The following is a 24,668-nucleotide window of genomic DNA, read 5'->3' as shown; positions in this document are numbered from 1 at the left end:
AATGAGTCAGTGGTTTGGTTAATATTAAGGTCAAAATGCGGTCCATTATGCGACCGCATAACTGATATGCGGACCACATTTCTATCGCAAAGTGAGTCAATGTGTCAGTCAAATTTGAGGTCAAAAATGCGGTGCATTATGCGACCGCAAATTGGGTATGCGGACCGCATTTCCGCCGCAGACCCAAACAGTAGGATTGGATTTTTGGAGCACTTCTGCGGTCCATTCTGCGGACCGCATTTCATCTCTGCGGTCGCAAAGTGCGACCGCATATCTGACTCGGGTACCTATTTTTCTAAATTTTAAACCTGACCCCCTTTTTAATAAAACAACCCAACCCCTCAGTTATTACAAGTTTTCTGAACAAAATAAGAGAGAGGAAGAGAGGGTTCTTGAGAGAGAAAGTCATCTTCATCGAATTTGATTCTTCAAAACTATCCGGGCCGGGAAATTTCAAGTAATTGTCTTCTTCTCCATTCTTGCAGGTAAAAATCCCCAAACCTTTTTCATTGAATTTCAGGTGTAAACATAAAGGGGGATTCTAATGCATTGATTCTTGAAAACAAAGTCGAAACATACATGCATGTCTTTTAAAACCTAAAACCTAGTAAGGGAAATTGGGTAGAAGTAGAGGTTTGCAAAAGAAGGGTTGATAACCTAAATAAGTTTGAGTAGCAATTGTGAACTTCAATTCTAAGTCATATGTGTTAACTTGTGCACTAGATTGACGTTGCTAGACTATTTGGTGAATTGAAAATAGAAGTTAAAAGGGGAATTCGGCTCCAGGTATGTATGGCTAACTTTAACCTTTGTAAAATCACCTTGTTTGGTGTACGAATATTTGGTATGTGATATCTACGTGGATTATGTGTGAAATTCTTATGATTGGTATGATTTGAGTGTCCGTGGTTAAGCCTCCCGATATAATGGTGTAAGTACCTGGCAATAAACCAAATGTGTGATTGTGAAAGTGTTATGTGGTAAGAGCTGAGCAACAAATGATGGAAGAAAATGGTAAATGATGCAATTGGAACAACTCTGGTAATAACATATATAGCTTGTCGTGGGCAACTATCGTTGTGACATAAAATGCATATGAGTTATTGAATATGATGGAAATGGTATTGATGGTTATGGAAATTCTTTGAGAATTGTTGTTGTTATTCCTTGAGAATTGTTGTTGTGGTTCTTTGTGAATTATTGTTATTGTTGTTGTGAAATGATATTCTGGATGGCCTGAAGCCATGTGATTGAACTGTGGACTATTGTTGTTGTATGAAATGTGATTGTCTGGTGGGATCAGGTTGCGCACCGCAACACAAAATGACAAATTGTGGGTTGGGGTGATAAGGGTGGCCGAGGTAATAAGGGTGGCCAAGGTAATAAGGGGGAAAAGTGATCGAAAACACTATTGAAATGAACGTATGTGAAAGTTGTGAAATCGTTGATGTAATGAAATGACGTTGGAAGGGAAAAAGGAGAGAATGTGAAAATTGTTTGACTTTGGTTGTTCCTTTCATGTGCATTTGATTGTTGATTCTATTACTGTACATTACTTGTGTATTGTTTGAGTTTACTTGGTGTAAAGTTTGTTCATACATACCAGTACAATTCAAATGTAGTGACGTTCCTTTTGCCGGGGGCGCTACATTCGTGTTATGATTGTAGGTGGATCTATAGCAGGTACTCCAGTCCACCGTCCGTAGCACTACTTCACTTTCCGTCAGCTGTATTGGTGAGCCCCTTTTTTCTCGGGGCCCTGCGTGGCTCATGCCGCTTTTATTCCGGAGTCTTGTTTGGCATTTGTGTAAGGTATAGCCGGAGCCTTGTTACCGGCAAGTATTGTATCATCCTTTTGTATCCTTAGAGGCTCCGTAGACACAATGTGGGTGGTGTACATATGTATTTTGGGTAAGTAATGGTACTGTTCGGAATCGTGATCCACGTTGGCAAATGTTGTAAGTATTTGGTATCATATGATGGTAATGATAAAAAAGTAGAAATGAATTCAAGTTGTAAGTTTATGCTTAAGTTATAAATGGCTATTTCACAGGAATAATGTATATTGAAATCACGGGGTAACGCATGGGATAGGAAAGGCAATTCCAGGTCCGCTTGACTGGGGTCCTCCAGTTGAGCGCCGGTCGCGTCCCTCGGTTTTGGGGCGTGACATATAACACAGGGAAAACAGGTATAACTGCAGCCGTTGGGAATCTTTATGCAGGAACAACACATGGAAACATCAACCATATGCAGATGCAGAGGCAAGGAACTCATAATCTTATGCAGTTTCAAGATGCACAATCTCAGGGACAATCTCAAGGATCTACAAGTGGTGTCACTGTTACATTCACTCCAGAACAGTATAGGCAAATCTTACAAATGCTCAGCAAAGAGAATGTTCTAAAAACATCAGCCAACATGGCAGGTACTATCTGCTCCTTCATGGCTAGTAAAACTGGACACAAGTGGATAGTAGACGCAGGGAAACAGATCATATGGTATTTACTCCTGAAATGCTATTTGATTTGAATGACTATGGTAAGCAAGGCTCATTATTATATTTGCCTGATGGAAAACAATTTCCTATTAGCCATATAAGTAAATGTAGATTGGCTCAAGGGGACATCAGTGGTGTGTTGTGTGTACCAGACTTCAAATTTAACTTGTTATCAGTGGCTAAGCTAACTAGAGAATTGTAGTGTTTCATGTCTTTCTATCCTGATTTTTTCATAATGCAGGACCTTCACACTGGGAAGGTGAAGGGTACTGGTAGAATGTACAATGACCTGTACTATTGAAGAAACAACATTGAGAACAGGATACCACAATCATTGGTTGTTGCTGTGACTCAATCTGCAACATTGTGGCATAGGAGGCTGGGACATATTCCTTACAAAATACTGCAGCAAATGAATATTTGTAAGGAGGTCAAAACAGATATTCACAAATCTTGTTCCATATGCCCTCTAGCTAAGCAAACTAGGTCTCCTTTTCCTCAAAGTACTAGTAAAACTACTAAACTGTTTGAGCTAGATCATGGTGATGTATGGGGACTGTTTGAGCTAGTTCATGTTGTTGTATGGGGTCCCTACAAAGTGCCTACACATGATGGTCATAGATTTTTCCTTACACTTGTAGATGATTGTAGTAGAATGGTCTGGGTGTTCTTGTTAAGGTTGAAAAGTGATGTTTCAGTTGTACTGAGAGATTTTTTGTCATTAATAAAGACACAGTTTGACAGATCAATCAAGGTCTTCAGGAGTGATAATGGCACAGAGTTTTTTAACTCGCATTGTACATATTTGTTCAGTAATGCAGGAATTGTACCTCAAAGTTCATGTGTTCATACTCCTCAACAGAATGGAGTCGTTGAACGAAAGCATAGACAACTTATTGAGGTTGCAAGAGCCATCAGATTCCAAGGTTGTATTCCCCTAACTTTCTGGGGATCGTATATTCAGAATGCTGCTTATCTGATTAACAAGATTCCATCCACTGCCTTGGAAGGAAGATCACCATTTGAGGCATTCTATGGGAGGATTCCTAATCTACAACACCTAAGGTTACTGGGGTGCTTATGTTATGCCACTAATGTGGGTGCCAAAGGTGACAAATTTGGAGCAAGAGCAATCCCGCAGTACATATGGGGTACTCTACCACTCAGAAAGGCTATAGGCTGTATAATTTGGCCAACAAATAGTTCTTTGTTAGCAGAGATGTTTCATTTAGAGAGGACATATTCCCCTTTAGGTCCTCCTGCTACCAGTCTAGACCACCTAAATTTGTGGAGTTTTGGGATGATTGTCATGATCCCTTTGTTATTGACACCAATACTGATATAGTTTGTTGCATCTACAGCAGAGTCAGTATCTATTCTATCCAGTCCATCCATTTCTGCATCTTTGCATTTAGGAGAATCTACAGTCGGTGTTTCTGAGAATGATATAGCCCTATGAGTCCCTGCTATTGCTACTGATTCTTTCACACTTGGTGAGGCTACACATGGTGATATACCAGAGGTGACTATACCTTTAGGACCTAGATAGATTACAGGCACAAGGAAGTCTTGCAGAACCTCTAAGCCCCCTAGCTGGCTTAGTGACTATTTAAATAAGGGATCTAAACCTTTATCACATGCTGTGGTAGGAGCAGCCTATCCTTTGTCAGCATACATGTCATATATTTCACTCTCAGACCCTTATTATAAGGTTATTTGCAACATTTCGTATGTAAGGGAACCTGATTCATATGAGGAGGCTCTTCATGATCCACAGTGGATAACAGCTATGCAGCAAGAACTACAATCCCTTAAAGACAATCGTACTTGGTAGCTAGTAGATTTACCACCTGACAAGAAGGCCATCGGTTGTAAGTGGGTGTTCAAAATCAAATACAATACTAAAGGAGAGGTGGATAGATACAAAGCTCTATTGTTAGCTAAGGGGTATACTCGGCAAGAAGGGTTGGATTACCATGAGACTTTTTCACCTATGGTTAAGATGGTCACTGTAAGGACTGTCATATCTTTAGTTGCAATGCATGGTTGGAAGATACATCAAATGGATGTATTCAATGCATTTCTCCAAGGTGATCTAGTGGAGGATGTTTACATGGTTCCTCCTCCTGATCTTCTAGGACAAGGGGAGTGTAAGAGAGTATGCAAGCTACAGAAGTCACTGTATGGCTTGAAACAAGCCTCTCGACAATGGAATCTTAAACTTTGTGAAGCACTTATCTCCTCATGCTTTGTTCAAAGCCATCATGATTATTCCCTTTTCACTCAACGATTAGGGGATGAGATAGTCCTTATCTTGGTTTATGTAGATGACCTTCTCATCACGGGCTCTTCTCCCATTCTCATTAATACAGCAAAACTCATGCTTCATTATCATTTCAAGATCAAAGATCTGGGGGAGATGAGGTACTTCCTTGGTCTTGGAATAGCTAGGAGTACAGATGGAATACTAGTATGCCAAAGAAAGTTTGCACTAGATCTCATTGCAGACTTAGGATTGGCTGGTTCTAAGCTTGCTGGCACACCCATGGAGGTTAATCAAAGGTTTACCAGTGCAGAATTTGATCACAACTGTTACGCCCCGCAATATTACGTCGATATTACGTCCCGCAGTATTATATTACGATGATGTTATGCCTTGCAGTATTATATCACGATTATGTTACGCCTTGCAGTATTACATTACGATGATGTTACGCTTCGCAATATTAAATTACGACGATGCTGCACCCTGTAGTATTGTACGTTGAATTTGTCGTAAGGTAATTGACATCAGTCCAAGGAAAAGATTATTTGGAGATTATAAGGACTATATTATTTCAAACAAGTGATGAGTAAATATGTGAAGGTGAGAGGGGAAGCAAGTCAAAGAAAGTGAATTTTCATCCAAGTTTGGCATGTTGGGATAAAATACGTGCCGAGCATTAATACCCGATATTTATGGACTAGTACCATACAAGGTACCATATGACCATGATAGTATGATATATAAAAGGGAATTAAAACTAAGTAAAATTTTAATTAATTTGAGATAATTCTTAATTATGCAAGTAATTAGTTAAATACCGGGTAACGAAACATTACCTAGTTAATTAATAAATTAGTGGATAAATATTTAAAATCCCCACCCACCCCTACGTGGCAATAGGCCACTATTAAAGACATATGACTAAGAAGTCATATGGGCTTAGGTGTCTAGCTAAAATGAATAACTCATCAACGTGTAAGACATTGAAAGTTTATAAAACATTTTGGTCTCTTTTACACAAATTTGGTTCATTTGGACAGAGAATAACAAAGATATATGTCTTCCTTCCTAATTCAAAGTATTCAAGAAGAAACGCTAAACTCCATCCGAAAAGCTTCCAACGTGAATTCTTGCAAACCAAAAGAAATCCAACGAGAATTATTAGCAACTTAAAATTTTGCGGTTCTAAAGGAGTACGGTGCAATCTTTGTCAAGAATATTATACGGATTTTTCCCTACTCCAGGTATGTTAAGGCTATCTTTTCTTCCTTTTGGCATGATCCATACGATGCAAATGAAACGAGCAAAATACGCAACATTTCTCTATTCATAGAAATACTAGGGGTGTCTATATTCTTGATTCCCTATGTGAATTATTACTATATCTCCTGCTCATGGGTCTCAAAAAAATACGTTTTTGATAAAGTTTATCCGAAAGGCATATTGAGTTTTATGACATTCCGAGAAAATCTTATTAACGTATTTCTTATGCATTTCATGCATTTATACATGTACATTGACCCATGACTCAGACGACGTTATATACGCGTATATATGTATGTATATGTATATGGGATATGGGAAAAGGTTATGGTGTTATATACGCACCACCACCTGATCAGCTGGTATACATTGATGATTTGCCCACAATGACTGAGATGATATGATGGGATACCCTTAGAGGCTTGATGATGTTATGAACATATGTAGCTATGCACGACATGACATTCATACGCATATGCATGACACTATAAGTATTTCATGATTTACAGAGTTATCCAGACTTACAGGTTGAGTCATTTATTCTATATTTCTTCCATGTCGTACTTATTTTTTGTGCTTTACATACTCGGTACATTATTCGTACTGACGTCCCTTTTGCCTGGGGACGCTGCGTTTCATGCCTGAAGGTCCCGATAGACAGGTCGAGAGCCCTCCAAGTAGGCTATCAGCTCAGCGGAAGATGTTGGTTCGCTCCATTTGCTTCGGAGTTGCTTATTTGGTCAGTATAATTAGGACATTGATTGGTGCTCAGTCCCGACCTTTATGATACTTATGTACTCTTAGAGGCTTGTAGACAAATCTGTATACGAATACTTGTATGACCTTGTCAGCCTATGTTTAGAATTTATAAATGATCACGTTGGCCTATTAGGCCCATATGCCACGTGTATATTATGATGTAATAAGAAAGATACATTACGTTGGTACTCGATTGGGTAAGGTACCGGGTGCCCGTCGCGGCCCATCGGTTTGGGTCGTGACAACAACTATAAGGCTGAGGACAGTGGTGATGAGTTGTTGTCTAATCCCACTGGTTATCAGAAACTGGCAGGGAAGCTACTTTACCTAACAATGACTCGGCCAGATATAAGCTACACAGTGCAGAACCTGAGTCAATTTATGCATAGACCAAAGAGATCACACGTGGAAGGGGCTTTAAGGGTGGTGAAGTACTTGAAGAATGCACTTGGTTTGGGCATCTTGTTATCTTCTAAGCCTTCCTCACAGCTCACAGTTTATTGTAATGCAGATTGGGCCACTTGTCCCATGACAAGAAGGTCAGTCAGTGGATTCATAGTCAAACTGGGAGACTCCTTAATCTCTTGGAAAACAAAGAAGCAAAATACAATGTCAAGAAGTTCAGCAAAGGCAGAGTACAGAAGTATGGCCAATGCAATTGCTGAGATATTTTGGCTCGTTGGACTGTGTAAGGAATTGAAGGTGAAGTTGGAGTTGCCTGTTAAGCTATATTGTGATAGCAAGGCAGCACCGCAAATTGCTGCTAATCCTATCTATCATGAATGAACGAAGCACATAGAAATCGATTGTCACTTCATTAGGGAGAAGATACAAGAAGAGGTTATACAAACAGAACATGTGCCCACAAGTTTGCAACAGGCAGATATTCCGACTATAGGTTTAGGAAAGGCGCAACATGACTTCTTATTATCCAAGTTGAGAATGTTCAATCTATTCACATTACACAACTTGAGGGGGAGTGTTAAAGCTGTCACATGAGTGAAGAAGCCAGCTATCACTTAGCTGGCAAGTAGTTTGTTAGGTTAGTTGTTAATTATGTAATTAGCAATTAGTTAAGGTTAGTTAGATTACACTGTATATATAAGTGTATACACAGTTAATCAATACAACAGTGAAATTCCATTCTTTCATCCTCTTTGTTCTTCTCTCTAAGCTCCGATCTCTCTTAGCTCAATCTAAAAGCTTCCATGGCAGATGTTTGACAATATTTAATAACCCTAATCAGTAAGAGTATATGTATAACAGTACAAGTTATATATCCTTTATCTCTCTTTAAATCTCACTTAATTGACTTCAATAAGAGTAAATTTGAAGAAAAAAAAAATTAATAATTGCATCTTGTTGTTCTAAAACTTCAATGTAATAGAACAAATTCAGTTATATAAGTGTCATGCTCATGCATGTACGATTTGCTAGTTGGAATAGAAGAAGAATAGCTTTTGGGGGGGTGAAATTCGGTAAGGGGACTAATCAAACGAGGGAAGAAGAAAGAAAAAAGAAAAGAAATGATGTTTAATTTACTAAGTTATCACTGCCTAATGATTCAAGAGAAAATCCAAAAGAAGGAAGGATCTGTTATATTTCCTTATGGAGTAATGGTAAAATTTAACAAACTAAAATAACAAAGTGGTAAATTCATTTTTCTGGACATTTTCAGTTTTTTCACATTAATATATACTAGTAGTCATGAAACAATTTACATTCCATCATTTAATGAACTGCGTCATGTCATTATAGAGACTTAAAAATACGGCACCCTTGAAATAAATGTGAGGAGTCAGTTGGCACCTTTTGAAGAACTTGCTGTCCCTATTTAATTATCTTTAGTTTTGTCCCGCATTTTTTTATTTTTTCTTCAAAAAAAACAGAATTTTCGTCATTTCCTCATTTGAAAATGTATTTCTAGACTCACCTTTTTTAATTAATAATAAAAATGTATCATTGTGCTGAGCATGTTTTCTGTTCAAAGAAAGTCCTAAAATTTTGTTGACTTTCTCTTTACTTATGGACACATGCCATTTTAACACAATAAATCTTAATTTCCACTTTAACACCCGTTGCCAAATCAATTAAAATACTTAAATTGAGACGATGGAATTCTCAGAAATTTGAGTGGTTCAATTCAATCGATTGAGTGGATAAATAGTGTTATGAAACCATGGTATATTGAAAAAGTGTAAGGATAAGAGCAATATCAACATCAAAAGGTAGAGTCCACTGCCACAAATGCCGACGAATTAGAGACAACTCGCTACTTGGAGTCTCTATACAAAACACGTATTGCATACTTGGCCTCCCTTTATCTTTAAAGGCCATCGACTAAAACAAGAAATATAATTCAATTTTGGCCTAACTTTGCTCTCTATACAACACCCCTTCAAATTAAATTCAAATCTCATTTTCTTATCCCATAGTTACCATCATACTTTATTGTACTAATCTCAATGGCAGCCCCAATATATTCTTGTGTTATTTCATATCAGACCCTTATCTATTTGTAACACCTCCCTTTATTCTTGTGTTATTTCATATCAGACTCTTATCTATTTGTATCACCTCCCTAAAGTTCTAAGTAACATGTGTTAATATTAAGTGAAAAAGTTGGAAGCAACTTCTATAGTTAGTTTCGAGTTTTAAATATTCCTCCGTCATAATCTATGTGATCCTATTTCTTTTGTAATCTCGAGCATGACTTTTTTCTAATTTTAAAGCAATTCAACTTCATATTTTATGTTTGCTCATAAGTTTTTATGATCACAAAAATATTATAAACATAATTAAAATGATAAGTTCAAAAGTTTTCGGTTCTTCCTTAGTATTTGTGTTCAGTGTTAAAGTATTTTCCCCCTCAAGTTGCCTTATAGGAGTACCTAACTTGTAGTGCTCTTCATTTGATCGGATATCCGGAATTCGAACCGATTCGCTCAATTTCGGATTATGTTTATTAAAATTTCGGATATTCGGATCGGATTCGGATGGGTATAATTTTGATCCGATCCGATCCGAAATCCGAAATTATTAGGACATATATAAATACTAAACTTTAATTTCGGATACTCAATACTTCCTTTACATCTTCCTCCAAGTTATTAACTTTACAATTGCTGGATTTAGCTATTTTTGCACCATAGTACTCTCATAATTGCAGAAACATGAATTTTTCTTGTTGTATTACCTCTTTTACAAAGAAAATATACGTATGAGTTTGCAACTTTGAGGCATAATAATCCGATCCGAAATCCAAAATATTGATCCAATCCAAACTTTAAAATCCGATCCGGTCCGATTCGATTCGATATTAATTCGAATCGGATTCAGATTGCATTTTGTAGAATCCGAAATCCGAATCTGAAATGTGCTAAATCCGATCCGATCCATGCACAACCCTAGTAACTTGTTGCTTTATCTCTGCTTCTTTTCCTCCGGTAACAATAATATGATAAAGCGAAAATGAAAGAAATACGTAAGATAAACTTTTAGTAGTAATAACTACAATAATAACAACAAGGTGAAGTGCACGCAAACCTTACTCCTACCTAACAAAGGCAGAGAAATTATTTCCGAAAGATCCTTCACTCAAAAAAAAGTGAAAAAGAAGCAATAACTATTTAAAGATTTTATACAAGTGATCTAAAAATCAAAATAATATCTTAAATTTAATTTAGCGGTAAATATAAAGAGACCAAAGGTATATATATAACTTACAAAAATTTCCAAGACGACCATCATTATTAAACAGTAAGCGTTACTCAATTTGACCAAACAAGGTACACCAAATGCTGCATAGAGTACCGAGAGTTAGGTGCATTGCACCGGCACCATCTTTTTTTTTTTTCCGCAGAAACAGAAATAAAATTAAATGGTTAAGGGGACGCTTAGAAAGGAGAGAAAGGGAGAAGGAGGCGCAGTTAAAAGGTAAAGAAGAAGGAGAGAGTATAACAATAACAACAAATACAAAAGCCAATAACCACAGGAAAAAAATAAATAAGGGAAATTTCATTTCTCTTATCTATTCGCCTCTACAAATTTTTTCCTGATAATATATATATATATATATATATAACTTTCGATACTACATATAGAACCTCTCTCCTTTTTCTTCTGGTTTTCATTGAGATGATTTCTGTTGCCTCCCTTTTGTTTTAATGGGTATTTTCTGAAAATAATTTTCTCAATTTTTTCCTCTTTTTTCCCCTTTACTTATTTGTAATTAATCACTTAAAATTGTTAATTTTGTTTTCTGATGATGATTGATGGAGGACTTGATGACTGAAGATGATCGTATTGTTAACTAGAACTTGAATGTTGAAGATACTTTTCGAGTTTTTTTTTTTAATAGGATTTTAGAGGAAATAAAGGAGAAAATTGCAATTGATCGCTACTTTTTTAGCTCATATAATCTGCTCCTAGCTATGTCTCTACGATCAGTATCATTTTAGATCGGATTAATTGAAACTTTCATTAGATAAATCCTACGGAGTTTTTAGGTGATCATAGCAATGTATGTTAAATGGCGAATATGTTTTCTGCATTTTCTTTATGCAGATGATTAGTTTGACCAGGAGACAGGACTAATGTTTCTACATTTCCTTTTTCAGGATTTGGTTTGATCTTGTGGAACGAATCATGGGTTGCAAGTCTAGTATATTACAGTGGTTTGAAGCCTGTGCTTATTGTTCTTACTTACTATTCAGGTCGAATGTAGATGCTGGATTGTTCGATGAAACATTTCTGGGGATTCCGTTGATAGATAGGTAGTTGTTATCGAGTGTGTGATGATAGATAATGTTGTAGCTTTTACCTAGTTGTGCTGCATTTAGGTTTGTTCCATTGGTAGGAGATGGAACTGTTGGCAATTTCATGGGGCTGAGATTATTAGATATTGAATTGCTGTAAGACAGGAGATAGAATTTAGGTAGTGTAGTAGATTAGATATTTGAGATTTCGACAAGAAGTTTGTGGGAAGTAACAAATTTTAAGTTAGAGATGGGGTTGCCTCAAGTGCCCTCCAGCAGTGTTGCTGAGGAAGTGGCCACATCATTGAGCACATTTGTTCAAACTCCTGCTAGATTTGCTGGCAATATGAGCAGCTGTGATATGAGTGGAATGCACATAAGTTGCCTTAGCAATCGCACATCAGCAGCAGATTTTGCATTCGCCTCGTCTAGGGGTGTTTCGAGGGATGCTGATGTTCTTAGTATTCATAAAGATGGTATGACAAACATGCATAAATTGAGGATTGACTCTGCAGAAAAGCATGGCTTCTTAACCCATAATGGTGCAAGGACTACTACCCAGAGTCCTGCGTCAAGGATTGTCGGGTTTGAATCAAAAATTGCGATGAAAAGCGCTGCTAATTTATTCGAAACAAATCCATCTGATGGCGTTCACTCATCTACTGTGGTTCGGGACATTGACAAAATGACTGAGACTACAAGTTCATTAGTTAGGAAACGCTTGTTGTCACCTTTGAATGGCATGGTTCTTCCTGATAAATTTCCAGGTGAATCTCTGGATATTGGTGGTAGTACTGTTTTTAGGAGTAATTCCAACTTCACGCTTGATAAATATGGTGCTCCCTCACAAGAACATAAGAAGGCTCATATAGGCAACACAAACAACTTTAGTAATAGAAATTGGTTCATGCCATCTTTTGCTACGGGGAATTGTTCACCAAATGAAGCCTATGGAGGAGTCTCCCCTTTTGTCACAGATGGCCCTTTGTTCAATGACGAGGGGCCTGAATCTGAGATTCCTTTTACTCCTCCGTCCCCTGGGTTAGATTTTTGTGCAGATATGATAAAAACACAGTTGAAAGATGGGGCAATGCACATACCCGGAGAATTTACATTCTCGCCACCACTGTCTCTTTCTCCTCTTGGGCCAAAATCTCATATGAGGGTGAGACGTTCTGAAAGGTTAAGGAATCCTTGGGAGGATCATTACGATAACTACTTAACTTTGAAGGATGTGGAGCACTCATTTGATCGAAGTCTTTCAGATGTTCTATCTCCTCGGAAAGAAGAGGATTGCAGAACGGGAAGTGAACTTTTCCGAGATGTTGAAGTTTTTGAGATGAACTTTGAACGTGTCACGCCTGAAAGTATAAGTGCCATGAGGCGGTCCAAGTCACAAAACTCAGCTCCGACAAATCAATGTGCAAGATTTGGTAGAAGTCTTAGTGGACTGTCTGTAAAAAGGTCCTTAGTTGGTTCATTCGAGGAGTCACTCTTATCTGGTCGTTTGGCATCCAGTGTAGTTAGCCAGGTGGATCTTACTGCCTTTATCTAGAATGATGCTATTAGTATTCTTTCAGATGCCATCCATTTTATCCTTGGCCTTCCTTTTGAGCATTAGTCTTCCTTGATCTCTTTCTTTAAGCATTCATGCCATGATCTTGTAAATGGTTCGCCGAATTGCTTTTGTTGACAAATTGTAATATACTTGTGCAGAGAATTGATGGTTTTCTTGCTGTCCTTAGTATCACTGGAGGAAATTTCTCACCACATCCTCAGAAGCTTCCATTTGCAGTAACTAGTGTAGATGGCGATAACTTCTTGCTGTACTACTCATCAATAGATCTTGGAAGACCAGGTAGTGACGGTAAAGGCTCACGAATCAGGAACTCTAGCACTAATGGTTCGCAAACAAACAAGGGCCGCGTACGTATACCGATGAAAGGGCGCATACAACTGGTATTCTGCTCCTATCCTTTCATCTTGCATGTGCATGTGGAACTGCCTTATCTTGAGTGTAATTTCCTTGTGAAAGAGATAGCTCTGAAACATATCTCTGCTCTGGGGAAAAAGGAACCCATCCTTGAAATTCTAAGCACTCTATCAGTTGCATTTGCTAATTTGATGTTGAAGAAAAAATTGTTTGATATTGAAGAATTTAGTGTTCCTTCTTCTGTGCACAAGTTGGTTCAGACACCGCCTTTATAAAAACAAAGTAGAAATTTCCGTTCTTTCTGAATGCTACAGCTCTTTGTGACATCTAGTTATAGGATATATACTCCCTCGGTTTCAATTTATGCGAACCTATTTCCTTTTTAGTCCGTGCCAAAAAGAATGACCCTTTTCCATATTTGGAAACATTTTACCTTTATGCAATAATTTATAGCCACACAAAATATATGTGCCTCATTTTATACCACACAAGTTCAAAGGTCTTCTTTTTTTTCTTTCAACTCCGTGCTCAGTCAAATAGGTTTACATCAATTGAAACGGAGGGAGTACATTTTTTGGTAATTTTTGCTTCTGGTTTGAACATAAATGTTCTTTATCTTTGCTGAATTCAATATGTATAATACAAACTTTTGATTGCTATTGGCAGGTCCTCAGCAATCCAGAGAGGACACCTATCCACACATTCTTTTGTAGCTATGATTTGAGTGACATGCCAGCTGGTACTAAGGTAGGTTCAAGCTGTATTACCACTTTGAGGTGGGGTTTGTTTCTATTTTAAGGTGAACTCTAGGTGGAGAAAGGCATGTAACTTTGGCATAATTTGGAGAGCTTTTATTGTATATCATAATGATGCAACAAGCTGCATTTCCTCATCTATTCACTTGAAATATTCTCTATATGCTCAGCATGCAGTTTGTTTGTAACACTCTCTCTATTCCTTTTTATGATGGTGTTTGATTGGATAGCTTAAAATTTAATCTGACTTATTATATCAGTGGTAATAAAGAAATTATTAAAGTAGTGGTTGAATAGTTTATTTAATGGAGAAAGCATCACATCAAGTTGAAAAGCTGAATGGTTAAGTGAATGTTAATGCTTGAAAGTTGTAGAATTTATAGTATTAGTAGTGAAATTGCATTAAACATTTTGAAACTTTCAAAAGTGAAAAGAGTGTCATATAAATGGAATAGAGTGGAGCTTCACTTGAAGCTTTTAATGTCTTGTTGATTATATCTAACTAGACACCATAGACAAATTACAAAAAGTTGTAAATGCGCGCAAAGTTCAACTTCTCTGAGCTCAAGCCAACTATTGCAACCTTATTTTGCCATCACTTAGGTTTTGCAAAGTCAAATTTATTAATGACATGTTATTGAATAATAACTCTGCGTAAATCTTTTATTTTGGTGGGGGTTTCAGTTGATATCATGCTATGGCTGACTTGCAACCAACATTGTGTATGAGCCATATTTAATCTCCTTATTTGAAAATATCTAGCATGGTCATCAGTTTATTTGTTCAATGTTGCGACTGGAAAATGGCTTAAGAGGCAGTAAATCCATGAAGCATCTGCGTATGCTAGATAAGTAATCTGTTCATGAGCTTTAAATTGAGTGCAGAACTAATGTTATGTCGCAGTGAAAGCTAGGCCTTAAAAGCCAAACATATAGAAAAGCAAATGTTAAGGTTGAATGCATTGGCATGCTAGTTTTTATGACTGATTGCATTAATGGATGCAAATAGTAACATAGAGGGTAAAAGGAGAGATTAGATAGCTTGGCCATATCCGACGTAAAACTCCAAATGCACCAGTCTATAAGTGCGCTACTACGATGATTGACAGTATTAAAGCCGACTCGATAGACCTAAAAGCAGATGGAGGAAAGTTGTTACAAAAGTTTTATGATCCCTCAAAATCCACGCGAACTTAGCGAGAATAAATACAAGGGAAGTAATGAGTCCATATTGACTATATCAACTAGTTTGGATTAAGGTTTAGTCGTTATTGGTACCTTTACATTAGGTTTGGTGTTTGACATGAGCTTTATTATGGCAGATTTGTATGTCAATGTAGGGATAAGCGTGAGATTTAAAGTGTCTCTAATTATAGTATTCTAAGTTATCTTAAAATACAAATTATTGAGCATTGAAACGAAAGGAGCCAATAGAGTAGGATGGATATGGAGGATTCATACAGCAAACTACTACTAGTTTGTGATTGTTGGTGTGTCGATGGTTGTTATTTTGAAGCTTATTCAATGGTTGGATCCATGCTCTTTGAAGAGCGAGGAGTAGGAAAGAATATGAGTTTCCCCTGAATCATGAAGTTTGAAGTTGCAACAAGCCGAAAATCTTTTGACAAGCTTCTCGGTAAACTCTTGCCATGTGGTTATTGGTTGAAAATCCTAAATTTATGAGCTTATTCATATCTTTCAACTATTTTAAGCTTTCATCTCTTTGCTTTCCTTGGGCTTCGATTCAGCATAGAGGGTCTCATGAAACAGGAAGTTGAAACAAAATAGCTTCTCCAAATATTATGCAGTTTTGCATAGCCTTGAACACTTTTTGTTTTCATCACTATTTGAACTCCACTGCATGAAGCATTTTTCTTCAGCCAAACTAGTGAAACAGGGATTCACTAGCCAATGCAACTGTTTATCTGCAACCCAATTGTTGCCTGTTGATTCCTTCACTGGTCTTAATGATTCGGAGCGGTGAACTATCTTTGCAGGCAATCCTGGTTTCAGTTCACTGGAATTGAATATTTATTTTTCTAGTATTGGTATTGGATGATCTCTGCATGTAAATGTGTAACTGGAAGATAGGTGCAATTATGCCCAGCTAACACAATTTTGTATATGATATTTTAGTGATTACTTTGATTTTGATAGGATATACATGGTGCATTAGATTAAAGTCATACTAGCATTTATGTGATTCCACATCTGACAATGGTGATCTAACGCTAGTTATGTGATTGCAGACATTTTTACGTCAAAAGATTAATTTGTCTCTGGATAAAGCTGCAAACAAGAGTTTAGATAGGAAGATGGATAGCGGACCACCTTCAGTTAGTGTTGAGGATTCTATGCTGCATAACAGTTCAATTCTTTATTCTAGCAAATCCCATGGTAGTGGCGAGGCAGGCCATCCTGGAAGCAAACCTGTTAATAACACTTCAAAGGTGAATGAGAGTACTGCTAATTCTAGTGTTCTTCGTTATGCTCTACATCTCTGGTTCTCGTGTCCCTATCCCAAGAAGAGCTCAAAATCAGGTCTTCAGTGCAAAGATGATCAGTCCTCTCCGACAGTAAGAAATGTTGTGGACGTTGAAGGGGGAAGACGATTCTATTTGTACAACGATATGAGAGTAGTTTTCCCTCAACGACATTCAGATGCTGATGAAGGCAAGGTATGTCCAACATGGTTTTACGATGCATTATCTATCCTACTGTCTACTAAAGCATCTACAATTATTACAGAAAGGTTCAGTGATGTTGGACTAGATTGACCTCTGAGGTGCACACTGTTTACCCTGTTGCCTCAGTGTGTTGACTGGATGTCATGCAAATGGGTTGAAATTTGTTAATATGAAGAAAATCATGTTGTGATTACTAATTCAGACTTGTTGGTGCATGGATATAATTCCTTAGTTTAGTTGGAGAGGAGACACATTTATTTAATTAGTTTTATGTTTGCAAATGTCTGCAACACGTTCCTTAACGAGCAGGTGATTCGTTTTCTTATGCGAAGCCTGTGAAAGTATTCTTTGTTACTAGGTGGCATGAGACTTGGACCTTTGGCTTTAAACCTTTAGATTAGATGGTTCGCACAATTCAAGGTGGTATTTTATTTGACAGAGCTGTTAGGTTTTAGTGTCATTGCAATCCAGTAGCAAAAGTATTTCCATGTGTTTGGTTGTAAGGGGGCGTTTTGTAGACCTAATTAGTAAGTAACCTTGTTCTCTAGGAGGGACCCAAGGATTTAACGGTCGCTGCTCTTCCACCATGAGAGGGAGAAAAACCATACTTAGTGATTGTGTCCCTTGGGGAGAGGAGATCAAGTGGGTTTAGATGATGAGCAAAAGAAAGTAAAGAGAAGGATTAAGGCAACCACATTTCATAAGTTGTGTCGTGGGCGAGAGGAAGTCAGGGTGGGATGTAAAGAGAAAGAAAGGATCAACGGTAACAAGAAATTGTCTCACATGGGTGTTCGAAAATCACCTGGCTTTATGTGGGTCCGCCGGCCCTGATTGTTCTTTCTCAAACAGTTTTAGTTTTCAGATGAGGTGGTCACAAAATTCAACATAGTGGGTCAGCGGATAGATGTTTTTGGTCGAGAATTACCAACATTTTGCATAATATATATTTTCGTACTTGGCCCAAGAAAAATAAATGGTCGCACTAAATTTTGTGTGTTGCAAACCTTAAATAGTTAAATAAATGTGTCTTTCATCTAACAGTTCATGAAGCGGTATTACTGTTTGACATGCCACATCTTATCCTAATGTCCATGATTATCTGGCTTCATATCTCTTTGCTGGCACGGCTCTCTCTATGTATCTGAATCAACTCACTTTATTCTCCTTTGCTCGTAGTCCAGTCCATGTCAGCCATGAGCTATATTGTATTTTATTAGCTCTTGTACAGTCTGTTTAGTCATCCTGTTAGAAATTGGCAGTCATCAGGAACATTAAGGAAACTTGAGTCTCTACAAAGAAAGAAAAGAACAACATTTCACATTCAGACTAAGAACCATGACAGTGCCATTGTCATTTGATTGCCATCTTCTACGTTTATTGCAACTACAGCAAGAATCGCCTTCTGCCAAGTGCCAACCATCCAACCTCTGCTTACTTTCTCCCAAGATGGAGAACTGTGTTTTCTCCATCGGAACCAAATGAAGCTAATCTTATGCCTGTGTGGAGTGGCATGCTCTTGGTCATTAATATGTGAACCAGAAAATTTTAGCATTTGCTTGACTTCAAATATAATAGTATGAGATTCCCATAATTCAATAATTGCGTTCATCATTCGTAAATGCATGCATATTCATTATTGCTTGACTCTGGTTTTGTGCTTGTTTTCTGACATAGAACTCGCTTTGGTTATTGTCTTCATTCTTCTGTGGAAGAGTATATTGTCCTTTGGATGCAGAACTACATATTGTTTGGCACTGTAGAGGGCTGCCTGCCTTCAATTGTAATATCAGAGAAACCCAGTTAGTTCAATGGCACTAATTACAAACCATGTTTTTAAAATTGCAGTTGCATGTGGAACATCATTATCCAAGAGATCCCAAGTATTTTGACATCAGCGACTGACATGGTGACTTATTGATCCCTCACCAACTTGTTTCCTTTGTACATAATGTACATGATTATTATTCCCAGTTATCTAGCAGATGGGGGGGCCTAAACCCCCATTTCACCTGTAAATTCTTTTGAATAAATAGTTCTATCATTGACCTGTACAGAATTGTACATAAGAACTTTCTACCATCAATGGAAAAAAATAATGGAAAACAAATTTTTGTTTTTTTCTCCCTTTTCTCTATCAGAAACACCCTCTCTCTCTCTACCTACTTATGGTAGGGGTAAGGTCTGAGTACACACTACCTTCCCAGACCCTACTTCTGGGACTCTATTGGTTTTGTTGTTGTTTTCCTTTTCACTATTCTGAAGTAGTGATGTTAATCCACTTGCGACTGTTGGTCCGACTGGAGTGCCATATGGGCTGGGTCAAAATGAGGCGAGATAACGAAAAAGACGGGATTTGCCGTCGTACCCTATATTTGTGCCACTTTTTAACCTGTACCATATTTTTAAAAATTATTGATTTGGTAGCTGATTGACAAAAAATCCGTAAAAATATGACAATTACACCCCTGACAAAAGATATAAAACCTGCATTATGCATTAATCGCGTGATCTGCAACCTCATTCTGGAAAAAAGATTTCCTCCTCTCCTCTCAGCAACTTTATCAAAAAATTAGAAACTTATAAAGATTATCTTAAGAATCACATTTGCATGAAGTTGTTTCACGTTGAGACTAAAATTTCATACTAATGTATGTTGAAGTTATTTATCCTGCAGTCTACAGTTTTGTCATGAGTTTTATCCGAAATTTCAGTCTAAATATGCTGAAGTTATTTAGTTCATTTGCTAAAACTTCAGACTAAACATGCTTAAGTTTTTTGGTTCATTTGCTAAAACTTCAGACTAAACATGCTTAAGTTTTTTGGTTCATTTGCTAAAACTTCAGACTAAACATGCTTAAGTTTTTTAGTTCATTTGCTAAAACTTCAGACTAAACATGCTTTAAGTTTTTTAGATCATTTGCTAAAACTTTAGGCTAAACATGCTTAAGTTTTTGTCTTGCAGTATGTAATTTTCTAATGAGTTTTTGCTAATGCATGCGGAAGTTATTTAGTTCATTTGAAAACTTCATACCAAAACATGCTGAAGTTTTGTAACGTAGTCTACAATTGTCCTAAGATCCGAAACTTCAGTCTAAACAAGCTGAAGTTTTTTAGTTCATTTGCTAAAACTTCAGCCTAAACATGTTTAAGTTTTTGTCCGGCAGTTTGTCAATAGTCCCTTATTAAAGAAGGGTAAAATCGCCTTTTAAAATACTTTTAACTAAATAATGAGTACGGATGCAAACGGAAAAATAAAATGAGTATAAATTAAAAGGTGGCGACCTAATATAGCGCACCATGTAAATTTTACGAAAAAGTTCAGTGTTCGTTCTAAGAATTTGTGCGGGTTGTCCCCGCATGGTGCACGTGCCTACTATTTAAGAATTGTCCCGATTTTATAAACTTTTGTAAAAATAGGCTTTTTTTTGTTTAAAATACACTGCAATTGTCTTTTTTACCTTTCCCTTACTTACAAGAACCATATTTATGCTCATGATATTTTAAGCATTTTACCACGTAATGTGGAACCTCGTGGTGATAGTTCAGGCCCCAACTGGAGCTGAAATCATATTTGAAAATTCAAAATAAAGAATCTGATTTTCTAAATAATGACACTTTCAGAACTACACAATAGGATGAAGGCACTATCAAGAAAACAATAATGAATTCTTAATTACTTGACGAGAATACTTCTCTAATTCTTTCACATGACCCAACACATTCCTAACAAAGCTTTTTAAGATAATACACCCCACCGATTCTTAGACAATGACCTCAATTGACATAAAGAATATATATATATATATATATATATATATATATATATATATATATATATATATATATATATATATATATATATATAAAGAAGAGCTAACATCTAATATTAAGATCGTTACAAGAACTTAAAATTAGGAGAGCCCCTTATATTAATAGCCGAAAACAGTAAGATTTAAAGTACTAATAATAATATAACGTTTTTCTAATTGACTGGCACCAAAAATGCAAAAGTATACAAGAAAGAAGAGCCGAAAACAATAGGATTTAAAGCAGTAATATAATCTTTCCTAATTGCTGGCTCCAAAAATGCCAATTAAGCGGGGCCTCACGATTTAGCCAAACCTACAAAAATATGCAAAATTCTGGTATGATCACTTCTGCATTATATTTTGACACATCTAGAGTTCCACCAAATGAAACAGCTGTTAACTACTCTAGTTAATTAATTAATTAATTAATTAAGTTTATACTTCGACGTGTTTAATTTTTTAACGTACATTAATGTTTTGCCAAAGCTTATATTGCAGCCAGTAGCGAAGTTAGGAATTTACTCAAGGGTGTTCAAACTTGAAAGAAGTAAAAAAAATTCTCCGAAAATGAGTGTTCAATATATGTTATATACCTCTAAAATCTAATATTTTACCTATATACATAGCGTAATTTTCCAACGAAAGGTATCAGCTGACCACCCTTTATAACATGTAGCTTCGCCCATGATTGCAGCCAAAGCTCATAGTATTATAATATTGTTGAAACTTCCTCAACTTCATGATCTGTATCTTCAATCGGTATTTATATTCAAAGAGGCATCTTCGCATCCAACTTTAAAAAATTATAAGCTAGTTAAAGATCTAGATACTTCATGTAATTAAGATCACCAACATTATTACGTTAAATTACAAAAGTGAATGCTAATGGCACTACAAGAAATATAGGCTACAACCACATTTAATTGACGACATTTATAACAAATGTCATTAAACAGTTACTTTTCTGACATTTAAACCAATATGTGGTTAAATGAACATCATTTAGCATGAAAAGTCATTAAATATTATGACATTTGATTCAAATGATGTATTTTTTACTATGTTTATCGACATTTGCAGCAAACAGTGGGAAATTTTCTACGCAGTTGTATTTAAATCGCTTATTCCTTTCTTTTTATTTTGCCTATCTCCAGCCCCCTTTCAGAACCCTCCCCCTTTGAAACCCTAAATTCTTCGAGACAACATCCATCATTCTCTGTTCATCTTGCTCGAAAGGTGCCATGCTATTTATGTCATATTTTACAGAATCATAGGTGATGGCAACCTCCACCTCCGTGCTCTTCTCTCGCCTCATTAGGAGACCCCTTCCAAACCTCTGTGAACAAATTCAAATCGAACTGAAATCGAATATGCAGTCAATGTCTTCTTCACCTTCAAGACATTCGAAGTTCGTAGTCTAGTGACCTTGCCAGAAGGAGAAGCCAGAGTTCAAGTCAATGTAATCGGTGCGAGGTTTTTTATTGAGACTTTGAGGAATCTTCAATTAATTTTTCTTCTTTTAATTTGAAATTCTGGGTTGTTCATATTAATTAAAAGATGGGTTTGTGATTCATTCACTTTGGATGTGAATGAACTCTGGATAGTTGATGTATCGTATTTCATAGATGTGTGCCGCATCCGATAGATGAAATATCGCCGCATGTCAGTGTATTACCCTTCTATAATTGAATTAGAGCACCTAATTATATTGTGCATTTTAATTGATACGAAATTTACCTTTTGAACTGTATAGTAGTATATTGCCTTCCAACTGTTTGAGAGAATGCTTTGGAGTTCTGGATAAGTTATCAAATTGATTTGATAAAGAATCCATTAGAGGTTCATGTGTGTATGTAATCTTTGTTTAATATCCAGGTTTATTTAGAGGCCAACTCGCTGATTGAACTACATGGAGTCCACTTGAGGCTATGTAGCTGCCAAGTTCCATTTAATCTTCTAGATTTGTTAGTTCTTTTAATCTATCCCATCAGGTTGTTGGGTTATCCCTTTGAAATTGTTATGTAGTATATTGTTTCAGCTTGATCATTTACTTTGCTCTGCACCCTTCTGTGTGGTAATAAACACTATACTTGTTATACTGGTGTTTACTTGCGTTGCCTCTGTTGGTTTATCATGTGTCACAATCTATACTAAACAAATAGTTTGGTGCATTATCTTGTTTAAAATTATGTAGCAAAGGCAACAAGGCCATTGTCCCTCTATTAATGCTTTTCTTACTTTTTTAATATTGTTTTTTTTGTTCGTTCCCTAACTAGTTTAGTATAATTCTTTTCTTTTCAGTTATTGGAGACAACACTTTTGAAGGATGTGAGCTACTATAGTGTGGGTGAATACTTGGCGTGGTGATATACTGATACCAAAGCTTCTTCGTCAAAGAACACGGATACTAAAGCTTCAAATTGTATAGGCTATTTTGGAGATGTTAACAAAGAGAAAAGTTACAATTATGTATATATTGTACTGGACTATTGTTTAATTTATTTAAATTATCTGTGGTGTATGTCACTTGAAACTTTTGACATGAATGTGAATGTTTGCGGTATTGCGAAGAGCAAATAAATATAATTGTTTTTTTTTCTTCTTCTCTATATTGTATCTAAAAGGCAAATATAATAAATGTCTTGTTTTTAATTTTAACCGTGCGTCTATATTTTTTTTAATTTACAAATAATTTTCTGACTTTTTTATATGTCACAAATTATATGGTTATGAACTCAAATAGGTGACATTTGATTAAAAGTCAGTAGATAAAAGTCACTAAGCATTTACTGACATTTACTTAAATGTCGGAAAATTTCCGACATTTGGCATAAATGTAAAATAAACGTCGGTAATTGATTATGTGACATTTATGTGACCTAATACGACATTTATTTAATGTCGNATATATATTATGTGCGAAGGGGATTTAATCCCCTTTCGCCCACCTAATCCCGCCCATGACTACTACTACAAGATACTCATTTGGCTTATTATTTTATCTCATAAAGCGTATTCAAATATATTATGTATTCTGATCACTTTATTGTGACTTTTATGATCGGATTGCTTTATTGTGGTAAAAAAGTGGTGTGAGCAAGTATTTTCAGTACATTTAATTTGGTAGATTACACTTAATGGGAGAGTAGCAAGTGTTGAGTTTGTCAACTTTGTTGGTGCTTGGACGGCTCTATCTACTCTCTTATCTTTACTTGTCCCAAACATTCAGGAACCTGACTCACAAATGGCTTCTCCTACTGCCACATGTCGTTCTGTTATTTCCCTTTTCTTGAGATATTCTTATTTCCACGTGTTGCAATATCCATCGCCCACAACATTAGCCTCGTTGCGTGCCGTGCTTTTGTCCTGTTGCCCTTCACTAAAGTAATATTCCACTCTTCACTTCACTTGTATACTTTCTCTTTGTTCTCTTTGTTGCAAGGGATTAGAATTAAGAAGCCATTTCTCAAAACATCTTTCATCAAATAAGCGTCACGAATGGCGTCAGAACTTAATTATAGATGTAACTAAATATATAATATTAAACTTACTCTTTGTTGTCCCAGAGAAGGAACCGGTATTACTAACCACATCATGATTGAGGTTCATGTGTGTATGTAATCTTTGTTTAATATCCAGGTTTATTTAGAGGCCAACTCGCTGATTGAACTACATGGAGTCCACTTGAGGCTATGTAGCTGCCAAGTTCCATTTAATCTTCTAGATTTGTTAGTTCTTTTAATCTATCTGATCACGCCCAACTATGCCTTATAAAAAGGACTCTATAGACGTTGCAAATATAACCCGAATATTACGCCCAGGGTCGAATCCACAGAGAGTTAACCTATCAACCGCTATCTTCGGACCCACCAAGTCTTCAGAACCAGCTTCTCAAATATTCAAATTCCCAGTTGAGTGTTCTTTAACAACTAGCTTGCAA

At 36.5% G+C, this 24,668-nt stretch overlaps 2 protein-coding genes and 1 long non-coding RNA gene across 4 annotated transcripts; all 3 read left to right on the top strand.

The window, feature by feature from the left end:
• Positions 1 to 7,121: 7,121 nt before the first annotated feature.
• On the top strand, positions 7,122 to 7,574 carry LOC109243549 (uncharacterized mitochondrial protein AtMg00810-like). The gene has a single exon (XM_019410489.1). It carries the CDS (start codon positions 7,122 to 7,124, stop codon positions 7,572 to 7,574), a length of 453 nt encoding a protein of 150 aa, XP_019266034.1.
• A 3,059-nt stretch (positions 7,575 to 10,633) lies between these two features.
• On the top strand, positions 10,634 to 19,040 carry LOC109243556. 2 transcript variants are annotated; one of them, XM_019410497.1, is made up of 6 exons: positions 10,634 to 10,724; positions 11,408 to 13,076; positions 13,262 to 13,504; positions 14,145 to 14,225; positions 16,482 to 16,910; positions 18,765 to 19,040. In XM_019410497.1, the coding sequence occupies exons 2-6, from the start codon at positions 11,796 to 11,798 to the stop codon at positions 18,819 to 18,821; spliced, it is 2,091 nt and encodes a 696-aa protein (XP_019266042.1). In that variant the 5' UTR covers positions 10,634 to 10,724; positions 11,408 to 11,795; the 3' UTR covers positions 18,822 to 19,040. The 2 variants fall into 2 exon arrangements, with proteins under 2 accessions (XP_019266042.1, XP_019266041.1); XM_019410496.1 differs by lacking the exon at positions 10,634 to 10,724 and adding an exon at positions 10,751 to 10,958.
• A 2,767-nt stretch (positions 19,041 to 21,807) lies between these two features.
• LOC109243554 lies at positions 21,808 to 23,335 on the top strand. Its single transcript, XR_002070579.1, has 2 exons — positions 21,808 to 22,194; positions 23,030 to 23,335. It is a non-coding gene; the product is annotated as an uncharacterized LOC109243554 (long non-coding RNA).
• The last annotated feature ends 1,333 nt before the right edge of the window (positions 23,336 to 24,668 follow it).

Source organism: Nicotiana attenuata, unplaced genomic scaffold (genome assembly GCF_001879085.1).
Source record: "Nicotiana attenuata strain UT unplaced genomic scaffold, NIATTr2, whole genome shotgun sequence".
NCBI classification, from domain to species: Eukaryota; Viridiplantae; Streptophyta; class Magnoliopsida; order Solanales; family Solanaceae; genus Nicotiana; species Nicotiana attenuata.
The sequence above is the reverse complement of the archived record's forward strand: the minus strand, read 5'-3'. Positions and strand labels throughout refer to the sequence as shown.